General features: G+C 44.2%; 1 protein-coding gene across 3 annotated transcripts in view; it reads right to left on the bottom strand.

The window, feature by feature from the left end:
- Nucleotides 1-20,331, bottom strand: part of HELLS (helicase, lymphoid specific) — a 36,860-nt gene extending 16,529 nt beyond the window's left edge. For 2 of the 3 annotated variants that reach the window (XM_075935701.2, XM_075935703.2), the window contains exons 1-11: nucleotides 20,177-20,331; nucleotides 19,870-19,991; nucleotides 11,193-11,315; nucleotides 8,243-8,302; nucleotides 7,185-7,221; nucleotides 6,998-7,068; nucleotides 6,570-6,611; nucleotides 4,735-4,959; nucleotides 2,112-2,294; nucleotides 1,801-1,944; nucleotides 382-578 (exon numbers count right to left, since the gene is read on the bottom strand). In XM_075935701.2, the coding sequence (XP_075791816.2) occupies nucleotides 382-578; nucleotides 1,801-1,944; nucleotides 2,112-2,294; nucleotides 4,735-4,959; nucleotides 6,570-6,611; nucleotides 6,998-7,068; nucleotides 7,185-7,221; nucleotides 8,243-8,302; nucleotides 11,193-11,315; nucleotides 19,870-19,991; nucleotides 20,177-20,207 (1,235 nt within the window). In that variant the 5' untranslated portion in view covers nucleotides 20,208-20,331. Of the gene's footprint in view, nucleotides 1-381; nucleotides 579-1,800; nucleotides 1,945-2,111; nucleotides 2,295-4,734; nucleotides 4,960-6,569; nucleotides 6,612-6,997; nucleotides 7,069-7,184; nucleotides 7,222-8,242; nucleotides 8,303-11,192; nucleotides 11,316-13,678; nucleotides 13,934-19,869; nucleotides 19,998-20,176 lie in introns of those variants that run through there. The other variant, XM_075935702.2, reaches the window with a different exon arrangement.
- Between the last annotated feature and the right edge of the window lie 4,059 nt (nucleotides 20,332-24,390).

Raw genomic sequence — 24,390 nt, forward strand, 5'->3', positions numbered from 1 at the left:
AAATTATAATAAATACACTTAGCACTGATATTAAAGTTGTTTTTTGACACTGTGATGTGACAAATAGTCATGAAGAAAAACAATGCTTGCTGCTTGACTCATGGGATTTTAATTTTTGCTCATTGGCTAACATTTGTAAATTGTTTCCCTCTCTGTACAAGCAAATTCAGAAATGAAAACACACACAAACAACAGTCACTTGAGAAAAGAAGAAGCCATTCAAGCCCCTCCATCACCAAACAAAGACGAATCCAATCATTGCAATAAATGATCAGTTTATCCAACTCAAATTAACGAATTCTAATTGTAATGATGTGGGGCAACAGTTCTGAGCAGCTCATGCAGAACACACACTGTCTTGGCCAACAAACTATTGCCTACCTTTTCAAGTCATCAAATACGTCCGGCAGCAGGAAGTTAAGTAGTGACCAAAGTTCTGCCAAGTTGTTTTGCAAGGGAGTACCCGTTAGCAGAAGTTTATTGTCAGCATTAAATCGTTTTAATTCCCTGATAAGACGACAGTTCATGTTCTTAATTCTATGTCCTTCATCCACGATCAGATATTTCCAGAAGCAATGCTACAGAAAAAGAGAGAAGATGTCACCTATCATTGTAAGGAATGTGATCTTTGCTACATCAAAATACAGTAGACTTCCGATAATCCGGAACCTATGGGACCTAGGTGGTGCCGGATTATCAGATATGCCAGAGTATCAGGAGGAACTATAAGCTGGTTATGTATATACTGTATATAGTATATAAAGTGTTCTTAACCTTTTTTATTGTACATACAGTATACTGTAATGTTTTAGTTTTTTTAACCTTTTACACCCTTTTCGCTCAGTTCAGCTGCTGCTGCTGTTACCTTGTGACTCATTTTTTGCCGAAGCTCACTCACTAGGCTCTTGCCATTTTGATGCTGGACTATCAGGAGTGCCGGACCATTGGATTCCAGACTATTGGAGTTTTACTATATGTGTATTATAGGCAGGGCTAGTAGTACTGATTATAATTGCCCAACACTTCCCTTATAACACCCTATTGTCATGTGCTTATAACTGTGCCGAACTCCAACTGTTTACCCTAAAGTCTCCCATGCCTGGAATCTGCCTCAGGTTGAACATTTAATTTTTTATTTTACATATTATGGCCAAATTTGTTTCCAAGAACAAGGATAAAAAACCCCTAAAATAATGTGACTTTTTCTGGGCTCTAGTGGGGCAAAGAGTTAAAATCCACAAGAACTGGCCTGAGTGTCAGACAAGCATCTTTTTAAATAACCATAAAAATACACCCAATTTTGGCCATGTTCTCTACCATTGTCCACAATCCTTATTGGGTAATGTAGTCTACTTTTTCATAATGTTACTCAATATATCAATCCAGGGCTCTAGGTGCTGAGGGAACAGTACACTTGGGCTATGTCTACAATGCTCCCGATTTGTGCAAAAATATGCAAATTAGGAAAAGTGTGGAATATCGCTGTGCCTCATTTGCATAATTAATGAGGCTCCGTTTTTGCACAAAAACCCCCTCTTGCGCAAGAGCAGTCCTTCCTGAAAAAAATGCAGAAGAATGGCTCTTGTGCAAGAGGAGGCTTTTGTGCCAAAACGGAGTGATATTCCACACTTCGCCTCATTTGCATATTTTTTGCGGAAAACGGGGGCAGTGTAGACATAGCCTTGGAAACTGATAAAAGCATGTATACTGCTGATGTGACATTGCTACTGGGGAGAAAGCACTGTTATCAGCTATACTAGAGATACTGAAGCATTCCACTGGTCAAAGTGTACTATGTACCTGCAATGCATTCCTGTCTCTCATGGCTATTTCAAACGAGGTAATGACCACAGGGTGAATTTGCAGTGAACCATCTCGCTTGTGAATTTTTTGAACCAATTTATGACGTTCACGCTGGGCTCCATGGTACAGCATTATGGGAATCTAAAAGAAATGTTTAAAGTTCCATTAGGAAACAAGAACCCACACATTTTGTAGTAATTATACTAAAAACTACAACTGCAGTTACAATATATACAGAACAAGTTCCAAACAAACAGTTACAGGTATGGACTAATTTTCTCTTCTAAACATTAAAAAATAGTTTTTACCTCTGGAGTGAATCTCTTGAACTCAGACATCCAGTTAGGAAGAGTAGACAAAGGACCACATACTAAGAATGGTCCAGGGACTCCTCTCTCTACCATCAGTGCTATTGTAGCAATACATTGGATTGTTTTTCCTAGTCCCATTTCATCAGCCAAAATGCCATTGATGCCATTTTCCCAAAGCATCTGCATACACAGAGATATATTTCTAAATTTACACATACTTAGTAAACACTAGACACAAACATATGACAGAAATCATTGTTTGGCTTCTGTTAGCAATCCTTTCCCATAGCCATATTTTCAGAGTTACGTGAATAGAATTTCTCTAACTTAGTTTGGAAAAAAGAAGATTAAGGGGGGACATGATAGCGGTTTTCAAATATCTAAAATGGTGTCACAAGGAGGAAGGAGAAAATTTGTTCCTCTTGGTTTCTGAGGACAGGACAAGGCGTAATGGGATTAAAGTGCAGCAGGGGAGGTTTAGATTGGACATTAGGAAAAAATTCCTAACTGTCAGGGTGGTCAAATATTGGAATAAATTGCCAAAGGAGGTGGTGGAATCTCCCTCTCTGGAGATATTTAAGAACAGGTTAGATAGACATCTGTCAGGGATGGTGTAGACAGAGCTTGGTCCTGCCTTGAGGGCGGGGGGCTGGACTCGATGACCTCTCGAGGTCCCTTCCAGTCCTATGAAATACAAAGGATCTGTATGCATGTGCCAATCAAATATCTTCTTCGTACTATTATTTTAGAAATGTGTCTGTCCTTCTATAAGTCCTAAACGGGAAGAGCTAATACCACCAAATTTGGTATGCAGCTTCCCCTTACCATAACTTAAAGCAAGATAAGGATTTGGTTGTGCCAGAACAACAGGACATGCATGGAATGTTATTGCTTAGAATCAAATGGAGGTAGGGGAATCCTCACTGGGGCTGCCCACAGCAGTCCCCTCCCAGCTTCTCTGGGAGGAAGGAGAGGCAGGGCTGCAGTGCTCAACCCCAGCTGTTATCTCCTGGGGGGAGGGGAAGGGGGAGAAGGGAGGAGTAGAGAGGCAGAGAGCTGGGATGCTGAGGCTGCAGGGGCTTAAGACAGAAATGGATTTTAAAAAACACTTTAGAAGACTCTTGGGTCAATACCACTGGTCACAAGTACCTATAAGAAGGAAACTCATGCTTGAACCTGGGTTGGATCTGCTAGATGTTAAGCAGTTGGTACACTCAGGTCCCTGTCTAAAGGTGGGAAAATTACAAAGATTCCACCCTGTAATATTATGGGCAAGAAGCCTACTACCTGAAGAGATGCACTGAGAGAGACCAGACATGGAACAGTTGAAAAAGAAAGGCTTTTAGTCAGAATATTTAAATCTTTTAATACGTTTAACTCCAATGCCCAGTATAAAGAAGTTTTTATTAAACATTCAAAATACCAACTTTCCAAATAAGTTGCAAGAGCTCATAACGCACATCAAATCCCCAAGATATATTCTAGTTAGTGCAGGGAACACTAGATACTCCTAATATTTCTAATGTGAAAAATTAAGAAAAGCTTTTAAAAAAGCTTTAAATATCCTGTTATACACCATAAAGAAACAATAAGTGCATGAGCTCAATTTTACGGTTTGGAAATCCTTTACAAGCCACTTAAAAATTCCAAAACTAAGATGGAAGCTCTGAATTTTGACACACGGGATAGTGCTCATTTGAAATCAGGTAAGGAGCATCCTGCCTGAAATGTCAGTATGTTGCAATAGGGAAATGGACTACAGCCTTCCAATATGAATGCTTTACTCTTATTAGGAGAATGGCTTTAAGGCTTTAATATCTTCTATCAAAACTTTCACCCAGACATAATGCAGCAATGCCCATATACATATTCCCTTCTTTTAAAGAAATGTGCATGCAATTTCTGTAGTTTAGTAAATTACACAGTGTTGGAATAGGGATGTTACATTTAAATTAGTCAAATAGTCGATGGCATTTACATCAACTATTCGATTAGTCTATAAGAGCGCCTCTGCCTTTGAACTGTAGCAAGAGCCCTGTAGGCCTTCTGCTTTTGAAATGTAAAAGAGCCCAGCTGGTGCTCTTGCACATTTCAAAAGCAGAATCGCAGCAGAAGCGGTGCAAGTGGAGACTGCTTCAGTCCCCGCTCACACTGCCCCTGCTCCCTGCGGAGATGGTGCTTGGGGGGGGGGGAAGAGACTGGCTTTTATGCCGGCTCTCCCAGCACCAGCTTCTGCTCCCACCCACCCCCACTCTTGCTGCCTCCCTCTGATAGAGGCAGCAAGCAGGGAGGGGAGAGCAACTAATTGCATCACTAGTCAACAACCTTTAAGTTTCTGATTATCAGATAGTCAACTAGTCTCTTACATTCCTATGCTGGAACAGCCAAAGCTAACATCGACCAAGAGTTCCTTTAAAAAAAAAAAACAAAAAACCCACAGCTGATACAGCCGTGCATAGCTTCTGTACCAAACCCAAAAAACCCCACTGACCTCCCAGTATAATTAATCTGGGGTAGTATCAAACCTCTCTCAAGCAAAAGACTTTGAAACATGAGCAGGTATCATATTCTGTGGAAATAAGTATAAACTTGAGACTTAGGCTAACATATAGATTCATACCCTGAGCCATTCCATGCCTTCAACTTGGTACCACCTCATAACACCTCCCGAAAAAAGCTTTGGCTGTTGAAAGGGTATTGGCTGCCCATTAAATTTCCGTACTGGATCAAGGAAGTGTTTGGCATTATGTCGTACAGCTTGTGACAATCTGTCTTTAATGACACTATTAGAGTCTTCATTTTTCTGTAAGTCTTCTGCACACAGTTTGTAAGAAGAGCTTTCATCCTACAGAAGAAAGTTATGCGAATTTAAGTAAAAATTTTGCTATTCTTAGTTAACACAAGCAAGTTGCTGAGGCAAAACTGAAAGTCAATGTTATTGCTACATTTAGGTAAAACAGTGCCCATCTTCAATGATAAAGGCAGATTTAATCAAAGTGTGGTTGACCACATTCAATAACACAAGCACAAAATAACCCATTATGATATTGACACTTAACATTTTTAAAAGTTCAACTGCTCAATAGCAATCCTTCAACTCTTTGGTGTACAAAAAGCAATAATATTTACTAAATAAAATGATAGTATTGAACACCAAGTTGATGCCCATAAAAACTTGACACACAAAAGATAGCATATTTCAGGTGAAACCGTTTTCCTTTTTCAAGCAAAATTCTAGTGAAGCTAGAAGTTAGATTTGTCTGTGGAGAGGGAGCCATCAGAACAGAGAAGAAAACTAAATCCACGCATACCATATCAATTATTAGAACAAGAACACTTTATCACATGTATATCAAAGGCCTGATCAGATATCCCAGCACTCAGTTTTGCTTAAGTATATTATTTATACTTTGAGAGGCAAAGATATTTTCCTTGTGCCTGTCACAACACTGAAACTTCTGGAGGCTTGAGCTTAAAATTTAGTCAGTGTGCCATTTAACCTCGCACTTTTTAAACTTCTAATAGAGTACCTGATGTTGTAGCAACTAGGAATCTAATTATAGAACATTAAAAATATACTACATAAGACGACAAAAATCTTGCATTTTATAAAGGGTTCCCAGAGCATCTTTTCCCGGAATTGTATTTATTCTATATAAATGTAAAAGATGCATATTTGTTTTTTTATCATTTAGAACAGGGCTTCTCAACTTTGGAAGCTCTGGGGGCCACAAAGACACTCACAGCACATGCTGAGGGCTGCAACTTAAGTGTGGTTGCATGTACATGCAAATAGCTTCTTTCACACTGATGGGCATGAATACAAAGATAAAGACAAGACTACACAATACACAGGCCCTATTTAAGTTAGCTCTGCTGATATAATTAAAATGCAACATTTACCCAATTTCCATCCATAGGACAGCACTTAATGAGCACTGACAGTCCAGGAATTTAACTACTAAAACGCGTATCAACAGAAGATTATATTGACTTTTTTGTTTTGTCTTCCAGCTGCGTGTTGAGCCCCACGTAAACCCAAACTGCACCACAGGCCGCAAACCAATAGGCTGCATCTGGCCCGCGGGCCACATATTGAGTAGCTCTGATTTTGAAGGAAGAGATAAATTGAGCTAAAGCGTTTAGATATTTCCTCGTTTACTACACAGAACCACCAGCTGCAAAACTGAATTTTATAACTTGCTCATTAGCATATTTGGTGGCATTATTTAACAAAACATTTCAAGATAAAGAATTGTATTTTCAGATACTTATTTTAAAATCACTGATTACAAGTTAGTATGTGCAACTTTAGCTGAACAAATATACATAATTGGAAAAGTACGTTTTCAGTAAGCAACAGCTAAAAATGAGGGCAGGAAAAGGAGGTAAACAATCTAAAATATAATGAGGAATTTTGAAATTCACGATGTTTAACAATATTCATGGACATACCTGATTTATTACTTTGCTTTTTTTGGCCACTGACAAGATTTCCTAGAAATAAAGAAAACGACAGTATAAAATATGCTTTGTGACAACTTGAAAGACTAGTATAGAAATATCATTTTTGTGGAATCTTTAATCCAAGCATCTGAAAGTATTTTAAGTGAACCTCAACCAACTATTATCTGCATTTGCTGATGAGAACATGCATAGATAAATTAAATAACTTGCTCATACTCACATTTTAGTCAATATCCTCTCCCAAATTGCACATCAAGGAATTCTACCTATGTTTAAAATATACTGTATTGCCAAAAGACAGCAGTATCTTGAGGCTACATCACAAACAAATGCTAATGTACTTTTCTATTTACTACAAATTACATAAGAACATCAGCATTCCCTTGTAATGTAGCTGCCAGACACTGCAGCTATACCTCTTTGGACATGACTTCTGAAATGTAGTAAGTTTCATCTTCTCTTCCTCTTTTTTTCTTTTTCTTCACAGCTATAAGAAAATATCATAATGTTCTTAAAAGCACAAAATACTATGAAAGCCGCATAAAAACTTAAGACTAAATACTAAATAGTCAAAAAGCAAAAACTAATGAAAGATAATCTTACCAGTTTTCTCCTCTTTTCCATCAGTTAGATTCTGATTCTAGAAAGTAAATATTTAAAAGGGTTATCAACTTAAGTAGTTTCCAGTATCTCTTGGATAGATAAAAGATACAACCAGCACTGATCAGTTTATGTAATCAGTAACTACGTTTAACACTTTTCAAAAATGTCACTCTCAAACACTGTTAATAGGTTTCTAAAAATAGCATCTATCTACATTAGAACAAGATTCAACATTACATGGTCAAAATATACCATCAGGTAGTCTTGAATAAAATTTGGGCTAAAACGGTTTTCCAGAAAGTACTGGCCCATCTTGGAAAAAAAATCAAGACATTTGAGGTACAACTGTTCAAAAAAAGAGTTTGGCTTTGTGTAAGAGGACAGTTGTGTGACATGGACATACATATACCGTATATACTCGAGTATAAGTTGACCCGAATATAAGCCGAGGCACCTAATTTTACCCCAAAAAACTGGGAAAAAGTATTGACCCGAGTATAAGCCTAGGGTAGGAAATAAGGCAGCCTAGGGTAGGAAATGAGTCGGGGCGAAAGCTGCTCCGGTGCCCCTGGTCTGCTGGAGACCGTCCCCAGCAGACCACAGGCTCCCAGATTGAAGCGGCAGCAGCGGAGGTTCCCCGCGCCTCTGAGGCTTTGCTCTGGCAAAGCCTCAGAGGCGCGGGGAAGCGCCGCTGCTGCCGCTTCAATCTGGGTGCCTGTGGTCTGCTGGGGACGGTCCCCAGCAGACCACAGGCTCCCGGACTGAAGCCGCAGCCGCGGGGGGGGGGGGGGGGGGGGTCCCGCGCCTCTGCGGCTTTGCCCGCCTCAGTTCTCGAGATGCTGACTCGAGTATAAGCCGAGGGGGGCATTTTTCAGCACAAAAACTGTGCTGAAAAACTCGGCTTATACTCGAGTATATACGGTACTGCATCATAAAGCCTTTCCCAAAGTCTTAATCACTGTCTCAATTTTAGTGTATTTATCAGACTGATCATTTTACAGTTTTGCAGCATGCCATCACTGAAAAGCAATTTATATAAAACAGCCAACACATCTTACCATTGACGCTTTTAGTAACATCTCTTTTTTTTTTTCTAATTTCTCTTTCCTTTTCTGCTCCTAAAAAAAAACAAAGTTCTTACTTGCATAGAACAACTGCAATAAATCTAATTATAAAAATACTATATTAACAGACACTGAGTACACACAACTCCATGTTAACAATGTAAGCTGGGGACTGGTTTTGCTTCTGTTGGTGCCAAGATGAAAGCTGATAAGTAGCTGAAATTGCTTGGCAGTGGTGTACAGAATTATTTTGAACTGCCTTTCGCTGGATAATTTAACTCGATCAACAGAAAATCTGTATATCAGAAATATTTTAAGGCAAAAGACATGACACGAGTAAGCTAGTTAAGTATATATTTTACATAAAACTAATGGCTTAAACATAGCACCTTCCCTGAAATCAATTTTTGCAGGACATGCAGCTGCACTTCATTTTACACATTGTTGCTTTTGCTGCATTTGAACTAAGGATGTTAAAGACTAGTTGACTATCTGATTCCATCCCCCCCTTGCTGCCTCTATGAGATAGGGGCAGCAAACGGGGGAGGAGAGAGAAGGGAGGGAAGGAGAAAAGGGGCACTTCAAAGTGGCTGCACTGCACAGTTGAGCCAGGGATCAGCTGTGCGGCGCTGCCACTTTGAAACACTAAGACTATGTTTCAAAGGGGCAGCTGCTGCTGGACTCCATGGCTGCCTCTTCGAAATGCAGAGGGGCAGCGTCGCACAGCTGAGCTGGGGGAGGGAAGGGGGAAATCAGCTGTGCAGCAACTGCCCCTTTGAAACACGGTCTCTGGTCTCTGCACGTTTCAAAGGGGTAACTGTGGAGTCCAGGGTCAGCTGGGGGAGTCACCCGCTGACCCTGGGCTCCATGGCTTTGAAATGTACAAGAGCCCCAGCAGGAGGAATGTGGAAGTGCCTATCGACTAGTCAATTAACAGCATTTTAACATCCCTAATTTGAACTGGACTGTGGGAAGATTTCTAAAAGTTAAGTGCTGTTAAAACTGTCTCACTTTTCAGTCTGGAATTCTTAGAATCCTCAAAGATCTCTTTGGTACATGTAACATGGAGCAATGACATTTTAAAATAGGAACATATTAAGCAAAATATCCTTTCAGAGTATGCATTTAGGTGTAAAAACTGCAGATTGTTCCAATCAATAGTTTTAAGAATGAAGTTTCTGCCATTTGGGAAAAAAAGCCCTTGTCTACCAAAGTTAACGCTCTCTCTCCCACATCTGATCATATACATCCTCTCAAATCCTCTTGCCTTTTTTAAAAAGTTAAAGCTTAATTCATAAGAACGGCTATACTAGGTCAGACCAAAGGTCCATGCAGCCCAGCATCCCATCCTCCCACAGTGGCCAATGCCAGGTGCCTCAAGGGAAGGAGCAGAATAGGTAATCATCAAGTAATCCCTCCCCTGTCACCCTTTCCCAGCCTCTAACAGAGGTTAGGGACACCATTACTAAACATCCTAGCTCATAGCCACTGATGGACCTATCGTCCATTAATGTAGTTCTTTTTAGAATCCTGTTAAAGTCCGGTCTTTACACCATCCTCTGGCAAGGACTACCACAGGCTGACTGTGCACTGTGTAAAGAAAAACTTCCTTTTTTTGGTTTTAAACTTGCTACTTAATTTAATTTGTGACTCCCCCTCCCCCAGTTCTTGCGTTATTTACTTTCTTCACATCAGTTATGATTTTATAAACATCCATCAATATCCCTCCTTAGTCTCCTCTTTTCTAAGATGAAAAAGACCAGTCTTTTCTCTCTCCCCTCTTATGGCAGATGTTCCAAATCCCTAATCATTTTTGTTGCCCCTTTCTGAACTTTTTCCAATACTAAGATATCTTTTTTGAGATAATTTGACGATATCTGCACACAAGAATTAAGATGTGGGCATACCACAGATTTATATAGAAGCATAAAATATTCCTTGTCTTACTGTGTGTCTCTCTCTAAATTATTCCTAACTTTCTATTTGTTTTTTGACTGCTACTGCACACTGAGTGGATGTTTCCAGAGAACTATCTACAATGATTCCAAGAACTCTTTCCTGAGTGGTAATAATTTAGACCCCATCATTCTGTGTGCATAATTAGGATTATGTTTTCCAATATGTATTACTTTGCATTTATCTAAACTTTCAATGATTTGCACAATGCTTACTTCAGCTCTTGCTCCTTTTTCTAGCTTGTATCTTTGCGCCATCCTCCTCCTTTCATGTCTGGTTTCCTCTCACCTTCTTCAATGTTGTCTCTTGGGGTTTGTCTACACTGTGGCGCTATTCCTGGATATTTCTGGTATCCCAAAATAGCTAATCCATGTCTTTGAAACAAGCCCATTATTTCAAAACGTAACGAGTTTGCTATTCCGATGTCCCTGTAAACCTCGTTCCACGAGGATTAAGGGATGTTTTGGAATAGTGGTTTATTTTGAAATTTGATGCTGTATAGACAGTGCCAAGTTACAAAATAAGCTATTTCAAAATTAACTTGAAATAAGCTATGCAAAAACTAAGGATGCAGTGCAGAGGCACCCTTAATCTGTTGCAAAGAGGCCTATCCCTCTCTTCCAAATCCCCTCAGACTAATTCCATTAACAAGAATTCTGCTGATTTATTCTCTTAACATAAACCATAGTTGGAATACAAACTCTTTGGGAATGGCTTCAGATTATTTTAAAAATATCAATGGTTATGCAAAGGAGTGTGGCACTTGTAAGTTGTTACTATATTCGGAGCTTAAAAATTAAACACTTGAGAAGGAGCTATAATATAGATAGGGCTATAATAGTTTTTGGCATTTTTACCTGGGTTTAAGTAAAAAAATAGGAAAGACATCAGAATCTTGCATTAAGGGAACAGTTATGGTAAGATTCCCTAGTGCAGATTAGCATTTACAATGCTCTATAAATATTTTTTAAACTTAGAACATATCTACCTCCAGCTGCTGCTGCTCCATTTTAGTTAGCAAGAATTTTGAGTATATGTTGCTTTTTTCAAGCAAGTGTTGAAGCCTCTTGTAGCGTATTTCGCTGGAGTCTCTTTCCCAGGACATACGAACCTGCAAACAAGAAATGAAAGCAGATTTTATGCATTTCAGCTTTTACTCCTTTGAAATGAATAAAACCATTCTGTACATCTTGAACAAGACAGCTAGAATTGTAATATACAGACTCTCCCCTCCCCCATCATTACCACTTGGCTACATCTACACTATGCACATGGTTTGCCACCACTACCTACATGACATATAAGCACAACTACATGCTGCAGTGAAAAGCAGGCTGCAACCACACTGTGGCATATAACATCAGTGAAAAGTTCAGGTAGATGGGAGGCAGCAGGAAAGGCAAGGGCCTTTCCCAGCTGCCTCCCCCTGCAGAGCTTTCCCCATGGAAGGGAAATGCTCCAGTAGTGGGGAGGTGACACAGAGCCTTTCCCTCCCATCAGTATCTCTCCCTTTGAAGGGAGAGGGCTCCAGCAGCAGGGAAGCCTTTCCTAACTGCTGGAGTCTTTCCCTGGTAGGGAAGACTTTTTTTTCCCAGAGGGGAAGGCTCCACAGATAGAGCCCTGCATGAATACAAATGTCTATTCACAGAAGCAAATATCCGTAGATAGAAATTGGTATCCACAGAACTCTACTTCCAGGAGACATTGCAACGAAAGGAGTCAAGTGTGGTACCGCTGCTCCCATGAGTCAGTGCCTCCATGCCGGCAGCTCCTTCCAGCCATGCAGCTATATGCCGGCAGCTCCTTCCAGCCATGCAGCTATACCATCCTCAGCCATAGCCCCAGAGGGGTTAAACAACCCCAGACAGGACAGTCAGCTGTGGGAACCTATCCTATAGTCCACCTCCACACCTTCTACTATTAGGCTTTGTGAGAGGCAGTGTGTCTCGTGGTGCATCTTGGTACCAGGCTCAGTGTTCTATGAGGCACTGATTTCTGATCCAGCATTCCACAGGTTTCTGGCTTTCTCCGAGCATTTTTCAACAGCCCTTGTTTGATATTCTCCGTGACATCTCCGTGTGACAGGATGGATCCCACACTGCTTCCTATGCTCTGATGATGGTCCTTGAGACATTGTGGATGCAATGTAGTTAATCATGAAGCTCCTAACTGAAGAAGGCTCTCAGTTTCCAGACCTGCAGTGTGATTAGGACAGAAGCAACTTTAGATTGTTTTTGGCATTCATACATCAGCTGCAGATTGTAGATTCTTGAGCCCAAAAGTGACAAACAAGCACTGTATGGTGGATCGTCCTGTTATGCAGGTCTGGTATAATAAGCAGTGGCCACAGAATTTTCAGATGCGGAAAGCCACCTTCTTGGAACTGCGTGAAGAACGTTGCACTGCAGCATAACAACAACAGAATCAGAGTTGCCCTGTGGTGAAGTACGCAGCAATCTCAGTGTGGAAGCTGATTACTCCAAACTGTTGCTCGTTGGTCGTAAATAAATTTGGAGTCAGGAATTTAACCACTGTGACTGCATTAATACAATGGTGCTGGGCAATGGTGGTGCCCCGTAGTGCAGTCACCAGGACAACGCTGCCAGGAGTTCCACATAATCATCTAATTTCATCTCTTCATTAATTACTTCACCCTCCCCAGACCTGCAAAAATATCCATGTGGCTCTTGACACCAACGACACCATCAAGCTCCTGGTAGAACCAATTCTTAGGTGCAGCTCCAGTGTGATAGTTTACCTCCCTTAACTTATGAACACCTGATGCAGTTCCTTTATCTTCACTCTGTTCTGTAGCGTGTCCCAATCATAGCCCTTTTTGCACAAGCCTCAAGACAACTGGCCAGTTATCAAAATTTCTATGGCTCAAGCACAGCTGGGGGCTGCACAGCCTCCTCTTCTACTGAACAGATTCAGCAGCTCTGCAACAGTCCAAGTAAGAGAGAATTTGCTGTGTTAAGCTTCCATGGTTACCTGAGAAGATGCAAAAAGAGTCCTTTCCATGCCAAGCCAACAGGAAATGCAATTTCAAAAATCCTAGGAGTTCTAAGGGAGAGGAACGGATGGTTGTTTACCTAGTTGCAGGGCAGCAGAGTTCAGACTGCTGACCACAGCAGTCAGATTGGGCACTGGGGGACCCCTCTTAGAGATCAATTAAAGTGATAAAATCAAGTGTTGTGTCTATACTGGCATTTTGCCAAATAATTTGGCACAAAACAAATCTTATGTCTCTTGTTGGAATGGTTTTATTTTGTCACCAAAACAGGGCATTTTTGTTGTCAACAGGCACATCGTAGTATGTATGCATTCACTGTTTTGTCTACAAAACTCTGTAGTGCAGACAAGGGCCAACAATGAATGGTGATTTGGCAAGGGAGTATGTGCCACTTATTTTTACATAAGTGTTTTTATTTCATTTGTGACAGGAAATTTTCTACATATGTGAAAAGGTCTCACCCACAAGTTCTTTCACTGGTAGCATAGTCCATTCTTGTGAGCCTCCATGGTTTCTATTATTCTTGTTTTACTTTCTTCTGAATGAAAGCTAGCTTCTGAAGAACAGCTCATGTGACATTGCCAGTAGTGAAAATCTAATTAGAATCAGTGCTACTTTATATAAGTATATGCTGTTGCTGGCATTCTGGAATAGAACTGTGTTCTGTCCAACAACAACTGGTGAATCTGGATTTTCCCCTTGAGTAATCAAGAAAACTGCAGGAAAAAAGTGACAGGTTACTCAATCAATGCAACATTTAAAAAACTTTGACCCACTTAAGCCTGTCAAGAATAATCTCTCGTTTTGTTCAGTTATTCAGTTCTACCCTACTCCCAGCAGGATTTTTCAATCATGTTTCTTACTGCAGAAAGTTTTTTTCCTATTCTTTTCATCAAACGTTGGGTATTATTCTCAGTGCATTTTGCCTCCAGCACATAGTAGAACTGCAGTGCTAATCACATGGCAGGGGGTTCAAAGTAGTAACAAGAAGAAAAAATAACGCTTTCATGAACATGCATGTTCTAGCAAGACCCCATGCTGCTAATGCCCCTCCCCTGCCTGAAAGGTACTGAAGCTGGTAGGGGAAGGCACACAGGAAAATTGTTTTCAATGCTGCAAGGGAGCTTTGTAGATTCAGAACTGAAAAGGGGTTCTAAAAATAATCAAATATTATATTAATAGATTTAATATTTAGTACTTTAATTGCAAGTCCCTTTCTCACTGTTATTCTTTGGATTGAAATCTCGTGATTACTACATAGTGGAAGTTTCTCTTTTCTAACTTCAGAGTTTAAAGAAAATCCATTCACTTAGAGTTATCAGAGCAAGAGATCTTTTTTTTTTTTTTTTTTTTTTTTATAAGTTCAGTATCATCATAGAATCATAGAATAATAGGACTCGAAGGGACCTCAAGAGGTCATCGAGAGCAGCCCCCCACCCTCAAGGCAGGACCAAGCTCCGTCTACACCATCCCTGACAGATGTCTATCTAACCTGTTCTTAAATATCTCCAGAGAGGGAGATTCCACCACCTCCCTTGGCAATTTATTCCAATATTTGACCACCCTGACAGTTAGGAATTTTTTCCTAATGTCCAATCTAAACCTCCCCTGCTGCACTTTAAGCCCATTACTCCTTGTCCTGTCCTCAGAAACCAAGAGGAACAAATTTTCGCCTTCCTCCTTGTGACACCCTTTTAGATATTTGAAAACCACTATCATGTCCCCCCTTAATCTTCTTTTTTCCAAACTAAACAAGCCCAGTTCATGAAGCCTGGCTTCATAGGTCATGTTCTCTAAACCTTTAATCATTCTTGTCGCTCTTCTCTGTACCCTTTCCAATTTCTCCACATCTTTCTTGAAATGTGGCGCCCAGAACTGGACACAGTACTCCAGCTGAGGCCTAACTAGTGCAGAGTAGAGCGGCAGAATGACTTCACGAGTTTTGCTTACAACACACCTGTTGATACAACCTAGAATCATATTTGCTTTTTTTGCAACAGCATCACACTGTTGACTCATATTCAACTTGTGGTCCACTATGACCCCTAGATCCCTTTCCGCCATGCTCCTTCCTAGACAGTCGCTTCCCATCTTGTAACCCATTTCACATTTTAAATTCATGGGGCTTATCTAGAAACCTTGTTAGATGAATATGTGCTTTGCTAGTTTTTGCAAAATGTTTAAAGCAATAAAAAAGTTAATGAGCAAAACAGGCATATTGTTATTTTCTTCACAGACTCAATCAAAAATTCTATAAATATGTGCATGTACTCAGAGTTTTGGAACTTAATTTCCACTGTGATAACCCCCTTTTTTTTTTTTTTTTTTTTTTTAAATACTGACAGGAGTGCTCTCTCCCATTGGCATAGACTGTCTTTACCATACTTCAAGATGTTACACCCAGATATCTACCATAAACACATCACCAAACTCATTCACTTCATACTGCCCCTAACATTTTTTTTTTCCACAGTAAAGTCTGTATTATCCAGCCCTGTATCAACTGGAAGGCTCTATAAACTGGCATTTCTAATCTCCATAGAAAACCTGGTTAGTGCAGGGCCAGCAGGCTCCCTACCTGCTTTTTGTGGCTACCCAGAAGCAGTGACATGTGCGTGCTGCTCCTAAGTGGAGGAATGGTCATGAAGTTCAGACTTTGGGAGGGAGCTTGGGACAGGGGGCTGGAGAACAGGAGCGATTTCAGTATGCTAGGTCAGAGAATGGGGGGCTTGGGTGATTCCCTACAAGCATTAACCTGTCTGGGCTGGTCTTAGGCCAAGGTGCAACAGGGGGTTCTGCATGCTGCCTCTGCCTGCAGGCATTGCCCATTCAGCTGACTGGCCACAGTTAAAGCTAACGAAAGCCAGGGAGGTAGTGCTTGAAGCAGACCTCCATGCTGAGCTGCCTGTCATGCCTCTATTTAGGAGCAGCTAGGATAGGTTGCTGCTTGTGAGGTGTCACCTGAGGTGACCTTCCCCCAGATCCAGCACCCCAAAACCCTTCCTGTGCACTAATCCCCAACCCCACATGCTAGGGTTGCCAAGTGTCCAGTACTTTCTGGTTTTCCAGAGGGGCGCTGGATGGAAGCCTGGCAGGGGCAGGGGGAGTGGCTGGGAAGCAGGGCGCAATTGGCACTGGGAGCCTCTGGTTGCGTCTGAGGAGGAAGGGAAGCCTTGTCCCTGCTCCTGAGCGTTGGTCTAGTGGGTGATGGAGCCGCAGCTGGACTCGCTTTGCTGGGACCGTGCGCGGGACGGGCAGTGCCCTGGAATCTGCACATGAGCGGGTCAGTCCCGCTCCCCGCCAGCTGATTCGCTCCCCCCGACCCCGACCCCGGCCAGCCCCGCTTCCTGCCAGTTGCCCTTCCCCCAATCTCCCCCATCCAGCCCCACTGCTCCTGATCTCCCCCAGCCAGCACCACTGCCCCCGCCCCTGCTCCTATCCCCAGGCCAGCCCTGCTCCCGCCACCCACTCCTCCCCTGATCAGCCCTGCTGCCCCCGACCAACTCTGCTTCCCGGTCCCAGCCCCCCCTCCGATCAAGTGTGTCCAGTATTTTTTTTTTTTTTTAAGACTACCTGGTAACCCTACCGCATGCCCATCTGCACTCAAACTCCCTTCCTCTTAGTTAACCAGCATTTTTCACTTTCCCCCATTCCCATAATATGCCAGATAAAATTTTTACTCTATATTCAAACACTTAGTCCAAACCATGGGAACAGCCAGCATACTAGAATGGCTCCCCAGTACGCCCACTAGGGATGTAAAATTTTCATTATTTGGCTAATCGAATAGTCGATGCAATTAGTCATTAAGAGCACTTCCGCCTTGGAAGGGTAGCAACAGTCCCAGGACTGCTGCTACCCTTCAAAGGTGGAAGGGCTGTGGGGATCACGGAGCCAGTGAGAAACTCAAGCAGTCCCCAGTTGACCCCAGGCTGCATGCGGCATTTCAAAGTGGCAGCGCCACATGGAACCCAGGGTCAGCTGGGGAGTCTGACCCTGGGCTCCATGTGATGCTACCACTTTAAAACACCCTGGGGAGTCCAGCATCAGGCTTCATGCAGCGTTTCAAAGCGACAGCGCCCTGTGGCGCCTGGGATCAGCAGCGGGGAACTTCCGTCGCTGACCCTGGGCCCCATGTGGTGCTGATGTTTTGAAACACCACATGCATCCCAAGCAGCGCTGCATGGAGCCCAAGGCCGGACTCTGGGCTCCACGCGGCAATGCTGCTTTGAAGCATCCTATCCTCTTCCCCGCTCCCTCTTGCTGCTTCTTTCTGATAGAGGCAGCAAGGGGGAAAAGCAACTAGTTGTTCACATCCCTAATACCCACCTCTTCACTGCCTACCTCGAGGAAGAGTTTCTGGACAAATGAACTAGAAAACCAGTTATATACCTGTGGTATGTACAATGAGGTACATCATATTTTCATTCTCTGGATTGACAAGCTATAGCCCACTCATAGATTTTTACTACAAATTCAATAATCATCATCCATGCACTGAAGAACGTAAGGACAGCCATAATGGACCAGACCAAAGATCCATCTAGCCCAGTATCCGGTCTTCCAACAATGGCTAATGCCAGGTGCTCTAGAGGGAACAGGTAATCATCCATTGATTATCTTAATTTAACTAAGTTTCTGTAAGACCTATAGTATCAATACCCTCATTTAATATGAGGCACTCTAGTTCACCCATCTTATTATTTAGACTTCTAATATTTGTATATAAGCACTTTAAAAACTTGTCATTTTTTAGCTGACTGCCATTACATGATGTGATTGAATGGGGCTCTTTTTCATTTGACTGTTTCTCAACAGATCTTACCTGTATTTTAGCATCTCCTCTTTGCTAGGACATAGAAAATCTAGTAATAGGCCTGCTCCTAAGGGATGCAATGCATGTTCTCCTCCTGGCTTTCCCCCAGCTAGATAAATTCTTCTTTCAAACTCTACAGCAGTGCCACACTAGCATTTCCTTCTTGGAAACCTGGATCAGCTTCAGGAATGGAATCCTACAGACAGCTACGTACAAGAAACCCATAGATCACCACACCTACCTTCACAGATTTAGTAACTGCTCCAAACACACCAAAAAATCTTATCTACAGCAGGGATGTTAAATATCAGTTAACTGAATAGCTGATTAACCTCATGAATTCTTATCACTTACTTGCCTATTCTATACAGTACTTGGGGGAGGGGCCAGCAGCCAGTGCACTCTGGCCCCACTCCTGAGGAGCCCCCTGCCACTCTGCGCTGCAGCCTCTGTATCAGATGCAGGAGCGAGGGGGTGCCAGGTGGGCGCTGGTGAGCAAGGGGAGCCAGTTTAAAAGCCAGCTCCCATCACGGACCAGCTGCCTGTTGCCCAAAGCTGCTGCCTCTGATACAGAGACAGCAGTGTGAGGTGGCAGCAGCCCCTGTCCAAGAGTGAGAGAGCTCCTGGACTCAATGCAAGCCGGGCTGCCTGCCCGCCAAGCTCCTAATACACTTTAAATGAAGAGCCTCAGCAGAAGAAGGTCCTGGGCCCAATGTGAACTGTGCTGCTGGCCAGCCTGCTAAAAAATTTACTGGTGGGGGGACGGAGGGGAAATGCGTGTACTCTATAGCATTAACCTATAAGCTTTTGCTTATCAATTAAACAGATAATCAGCTACACTATTACATCCCTAATCTACAGCCAAGTACTCCGATTGCACAGAACATGCTCGAAGGAGAAATTCCAGGATATATACTCTAATACATAACAGGTTTTGAATGTAAGGACACTCCACTAGAGAAATAGAATGTATCAGGGAAGGGGCGACCAATATACCCAAAGGGCATCTGCTTCAATACAGAATTTAAACTCCCTGCAACCATTAAATAAGCACAATCTATACTTGAGAAGGACTTACAATGTAAAATCCCATTTAACCAGTTAACCAATTACAAAGAGGTGGGCAGGGGGGCTGCCCAGCTGGAACAGCCTGTGCCTGAGGGAGAGCTGCTCCAACCCCCACTGGTTAACCAGAATGAGTAAGCATCAGCCATTAATGGTCCTAATGAGGACCATTTAAAAAAAAGTTTATTCTCCTGGTGTATAAAAGGCACACAGACAATAGAAGATAACTAAAATGTTAAATGGATTATTCAAACTGTTGTGCATTGACTCATTTCACTACAAAGTTGCTTCCCATTTTCAAATTAAAGAGTAATATTTGGTATTTTCAGGCCCAAGAAATACCACAGAATATTAAATTGGTAAATAGGAACAATTACAGCGCATTTAAAGTTTTAAAGCGTTTATTGAACTTAATAGTAACATTGTTTAATAAATGTGTTAGTTTAGAAAAATAAGGATGTAAACTGAAAGTGTCCCCTTAAAAAAATCCATTGCTGATAACTGAAAAAAGACAAACACGTCTAAGCATTGATGCTGTCCTGTCAGCACAAGGACACACTCCTACAGCACCTGTGGGACTTGCTTCCGTTGACGTGCACTCTGCTAAGCCGTTCCTGCTCTGGAAGCAGTCCTAGGACAGGCACGCTCTCAACTCTAACTCTCAAGTGCCAACAAATCAAGCCCAAGGCGGAGAGCGACGCACGCCCTTGTCTCTGGGTGACGTCAGAGTGGGCACGAAGATGCGTGTCTGTATCCCACGCTGCAATTTACCTTCTCCAGCATCTGCCGCTCCTTCTCCAGCCCGGCCGCCTCCAGCTGCTGCTCCTCCTCCAGCATCGAGCGTGTAATCAGCGCAGCTCCCGCCGGGTCGCCCATCTCCGCCCCCGGGCGCCCTGCAGGGGCAAGGACTCCGTGAGCGGCGCCCCGCGCAGCGAGCGGCGAACACGCGGCCCGGGTCGGGCTGTTCCCGCCGGGACACGGGCCGGGCGCAGCGCGGAAGAGGGGCCCCCGCGCCCCCAACCGCCCCTTGCGGACCCTTTGCAGCCATCGCCGGCCCCGCGGCCCCCCCGCCACTCACCGCCGCTGCTCGGGGCGCTGCGGGCCGGCATGGCCGGCTGGCTGGCGGGAAAGTTGCGGAGGCCGCTCAGGTCCCCTCACGCGAACTCCCGCGCCAACTTTCCTACCACGCGCCACCAGAACTACACTATCGCGAGATCTATTCGCCAAGAAACCCGCGCTACCCGAACACCGCGAGACGTTGTATTCACGCGATACTGTCCTAGGCTCACAACCAACCTGTCTGCGCCTGCGTGAAGCATAGCCGCGGGAGGGGTCCGTTTGCCCCCCGGCAAGGCAGCCATCGCCCATTAACCCTTTCTGCACGCTCAGCCACTGACCCCTCCCAGCCACCGTCCCGCAGTTGCCATTGGCCGCCTGCAGCAAGGCCAGGCAGCGCCCCCCGGCGCCGCACAAATCCCGGCTGGGGGGCTCATTGGGCTGCAACCACCCGAGAGAGATCGCGGAGCCACGGCGGGGAGCCCCTGAAACAGCCCCCCCGCCCGCCGCGCTGGGAGCCCTCGGTGAAGGGGAGCAGGGCCGAGACCTATAGACACCATGGCACGGCCGCCCCGGAACACCGCGCGGCTGTGTCGCCTCCTCGGAAAAGCGCCAGGTGCAGAGAGGGCCATACAAAGGAGGAGCGTTTGGAAGGGTCCCCTAGGAAGAGAGATTCAAAAGGCTGGGACTGTTTCTCTCAGAAAAGAGGCGCCCTAGGGGGATGGGATAGGGGTCTATAAAACCATGACAGTTATGGGAAAAATGAATAAGGAAAAGTTATGGACAGGCAGGCCCCGGGTTACGTACAAGGTAGGGACTGTAGGTTTGTTCTTAAGTTGAATCTGTATGTAAGTCGGAACTGGCATCCAGATTCAGCCGCTGCTGAAACTGACCAGCGGCTGACTACAGGAAGCCCGAGGCAGAATTGCTCTGCCCCGGGGTTCCTGGAATCAGCCTCTAATCAGTTTCAACAGGCTGAATCTGGACGCCAGTTCCGACTTACATACAGATTCAACTTAAGAACCCCAGGCGTCCCCACGTCAGCTGCTGCTGAAACTGATCAGCGGCTGATTCCAGGAAGCCCGGGGCAGAGCAACTCTGCCTCCGGCTTCCTGTAGTCAGCGCTGGTCAGTTTCAGCAGCGGCTGACTTGGGGACGCCTGGGGCAGAGGAGCTTGGGTGCTGATGGGTTGCTCCAGTAGCGCTGCTCCTCGGCGCTACTGGACCAATCCACCAGCACCCCAGCTGCTCTGCCCCAGGCGTCCCCAAGTCAGCCACTGCTGAAACTGACCAGCAGCGGCTGAATCAGGACACCTGGGGCAGAGCAGCTGGGGTGCTGCCGGGTTGATCCAGTAGCGCCCAGAGCGGTGCTGCGGGACCAACTGGCAGCACCCCAGCTGCTCTACCACAGGCATCCGGAGAAAAGCTTGGACTGCTGGGGGGGGAAGGGCGTACTAGCTGCGTCCCCCCCCCCCCCAGCAGACCAGGGAGATGCGTGCGGGGGACCGAGACGCACCGCGGTTCCACCGCCCGGGTCCTCCGCGGCCTTGCTCCGCGTCTCCCTGGTCTGCTAGAGACCAGCAGACCAGGGAGACGGGGAGCAAAGCGGAGCAAAGCTGCGGAGCACGCCGGCCGTGGGACAGCCGCGGCGTGTCTGGGCTGTCCGCTGCCCGCGTGCTCCCCGGCTTTGCTCCCCGTCTCCCTGGTCTCCAGCAGACCAGGGAGACGGGCAGCAAACCCCGTTCATAACTGTGGATCCGACTTAAGTCAGATCCGCATAACTCGGGGACTGCCTGTACTTATTCCCACAATATAAGAACTAGGGGTCACCCAATGAAATTAATAGGCAGCAGGTTTTAAACAAACAAAAATAAATTTTTCTCAGTTTTATTCAGTGCACAGTCAGCCTGTGAAACTCCTTGTTATGAAGATGAGGACTTTAACAGGTTTCAATAAAGAGCTAGATAGATTCATGGAGGTTAGGTCCATCAATGGGTGTTAGCCAGGATTGGTAGGAATGGTGTCCCTAGCCTCTGTTTGTTTGGAAATGATTGAGAGGAGAGGGATCACGTGATAATTGTCCGAAGAGTTCCCTACTTCTGGTGCATCTGGTATTGGCCACTGTCGGCAGACAGGTTGCTGGGCTATATGGACCTTTGGTCAGACCCAGTTTGGCTGTTCTTATATACAAGCAAGGGAATTTGCAGAGCCATAGGGCTTGGGCCATAGGTTATGGCTCAGAATCTCTCAAGGACATTGTTCATGCACCTCGTAGCAAACTTGAGATAGGACTCCAAAAATCCCTCTTTATAATAGGCAAAGGCACAGCATAAGGAGCCCCAAATGTCGGTTCAAAGGGGACTATGTGAGGTATCACATGAAAGCTTATGTTCTACGGATCCTGTATATGCTATTCATGTACTTGTATAATATCTGTATGTGGAGTTATAAATATGTACTCTGTATTGATGCTGGAAAATTATCTGTCTGAGACAGAGCAATGGGCAAAGAATGTTCAGCCAGTGGCTATGCTAGTTAGCAAGGGGACAATGAATCTCTAGGTGCTAATAGTGATAGAGATGTAGCCGTGTTAGTCTGGGGTAGCTGAAGCAAAATGCAGGACAATGTAGCACTTTAAAGACTAACAAGATGGTTTATTGGTTTATGGAATTAGGAAGTGGTTTATGGTTTAGGATGTTTAGGAAGTTTAGGAAGTGGGTCTGGCCCACGAAAGCTCATCATCTAATAAACCATCTTGTTAGTCTTTAAAGTGCTACATTGTCCTGTAGGTGCTAATACACACTTGAGGAATGTGACTGATACCTGCAAACAAGCCAGGGCATAATGGCTGCCAGCATGTGAAACAGAGATAGGTCGCTCGACCACGTGACCTGCTCTGGCCAGGAAGATGCCAGGAGAGGTATATAAGTGCCATGTGGCACCCTCCATCTTGTTTTCAGTTCAGCTCCTGATCTCAGATGTAGCCTTGCAGGAAACAATGAGCCAGAAAGAACCGTGGACCCATCCTAACATAGGATGCACACCAGAGACTTATAAGATAGCAGTTTGTAACATCTCTGCTAAGAGCCTTCATTGAGAACTTGGTGATTTGATGCATGTAATGTATTCTCCTTAACAACCTTACTCTCATGATTTTCTTTATTTTAGTAATAAACCTTAGATTTTAGTTTCTAAAGGTTTGGCTCAGCGTGATCTTGTGGGTGAGATCCAGAGTGTAAATTGATTGGGACCTGTGGCTGGTTTCTTGGGACCCGAAGAACTCGTTTGGGGTAAGTGAGATTGGGTTCTAAAACCCCTCACCTGTGTGAAGGCCCGGGGCTAATTGGGGCACAGGAAGAGCTGGGGTGCCAGAGGGGTTTTGCTCATGATGCTTCTGGCTGGCCAGATTGGCAGCTGAAGCATTCGGTGTGACTGGTTTGTGACCTGTTTGGAAGGTCTCCAGTCTAGGGCTGTAAGGAGCCCCAAGTTTTGAGCAATTTGCCCTGAACAGAAGCCCTCATCTGTGCTCAGACCTGTCCTGGTCCGTCACAAGTGATTATATACCAGATAATGTATACTGATTTAGTGCATGTGATTAAGCCTCTCCACTCCTAGCAAATCAACTTCAGCCTGTAACTTCAAACTAAATAAGGTACCCTTTAAAGCAAGCAGTCGAAGATTCCGTGGTTCAGTCTCCACTGATGACCATGGTGGATGTATGTGTGTGGTCACAGTGTTATGGTAACTGCCACGAGAGGGGAGAGCTCTGACCATTTGAGACCCTACTGAGTACAGTATGCTACCTCCAGTGCCCATTGCCTTGTGTTTCAAAGGAAGGTGAAGGCCACTCACATCACACTTGGCTATTTATGTAATGTAATGCAAGATGCTGGGCAAGAAACTTGTTGGCAAGGAGAAAATGACATTACAGAGAAAGAGCTGAAAGTCAGCAACAAGCAAGTACTGTGAACAAAGACACTCTGTTCTCAGGTAAGGCAAGTGGGTGCTGCTAAGTCATAACCCTCCCCCCATCCTTGTCTTTGAAGTTTACCAGTCAATCTGATAAATGACACAATGGGAATTTGTGTGTTTCTCCATCCTGCTTCTCTAGAACTGGTTTTCTTAGCCAACTATCCATCATTGTAGAAACATACATTTCACTAATTGTGCAAATGGAAAGCTGTAACTTTGCAGCAGGATGATTTTCCTGTTGGGATAGGCATGAGCGAGACATAAT

This window comes from Pelodiscus sinensis, chromosome 8, assembly GCF_052426305.1.
Source record: "Pelodiscus sinensis isolate ZL-2025 chromosome 8, ASM5242630v1, whole genome shotgun sequence".
Lineage (NCBI taxonomy): Eukaryota > Metazoa > Chordata > Testudines > Trionychidae > Pelodiscus > Pelodiscus sinensis.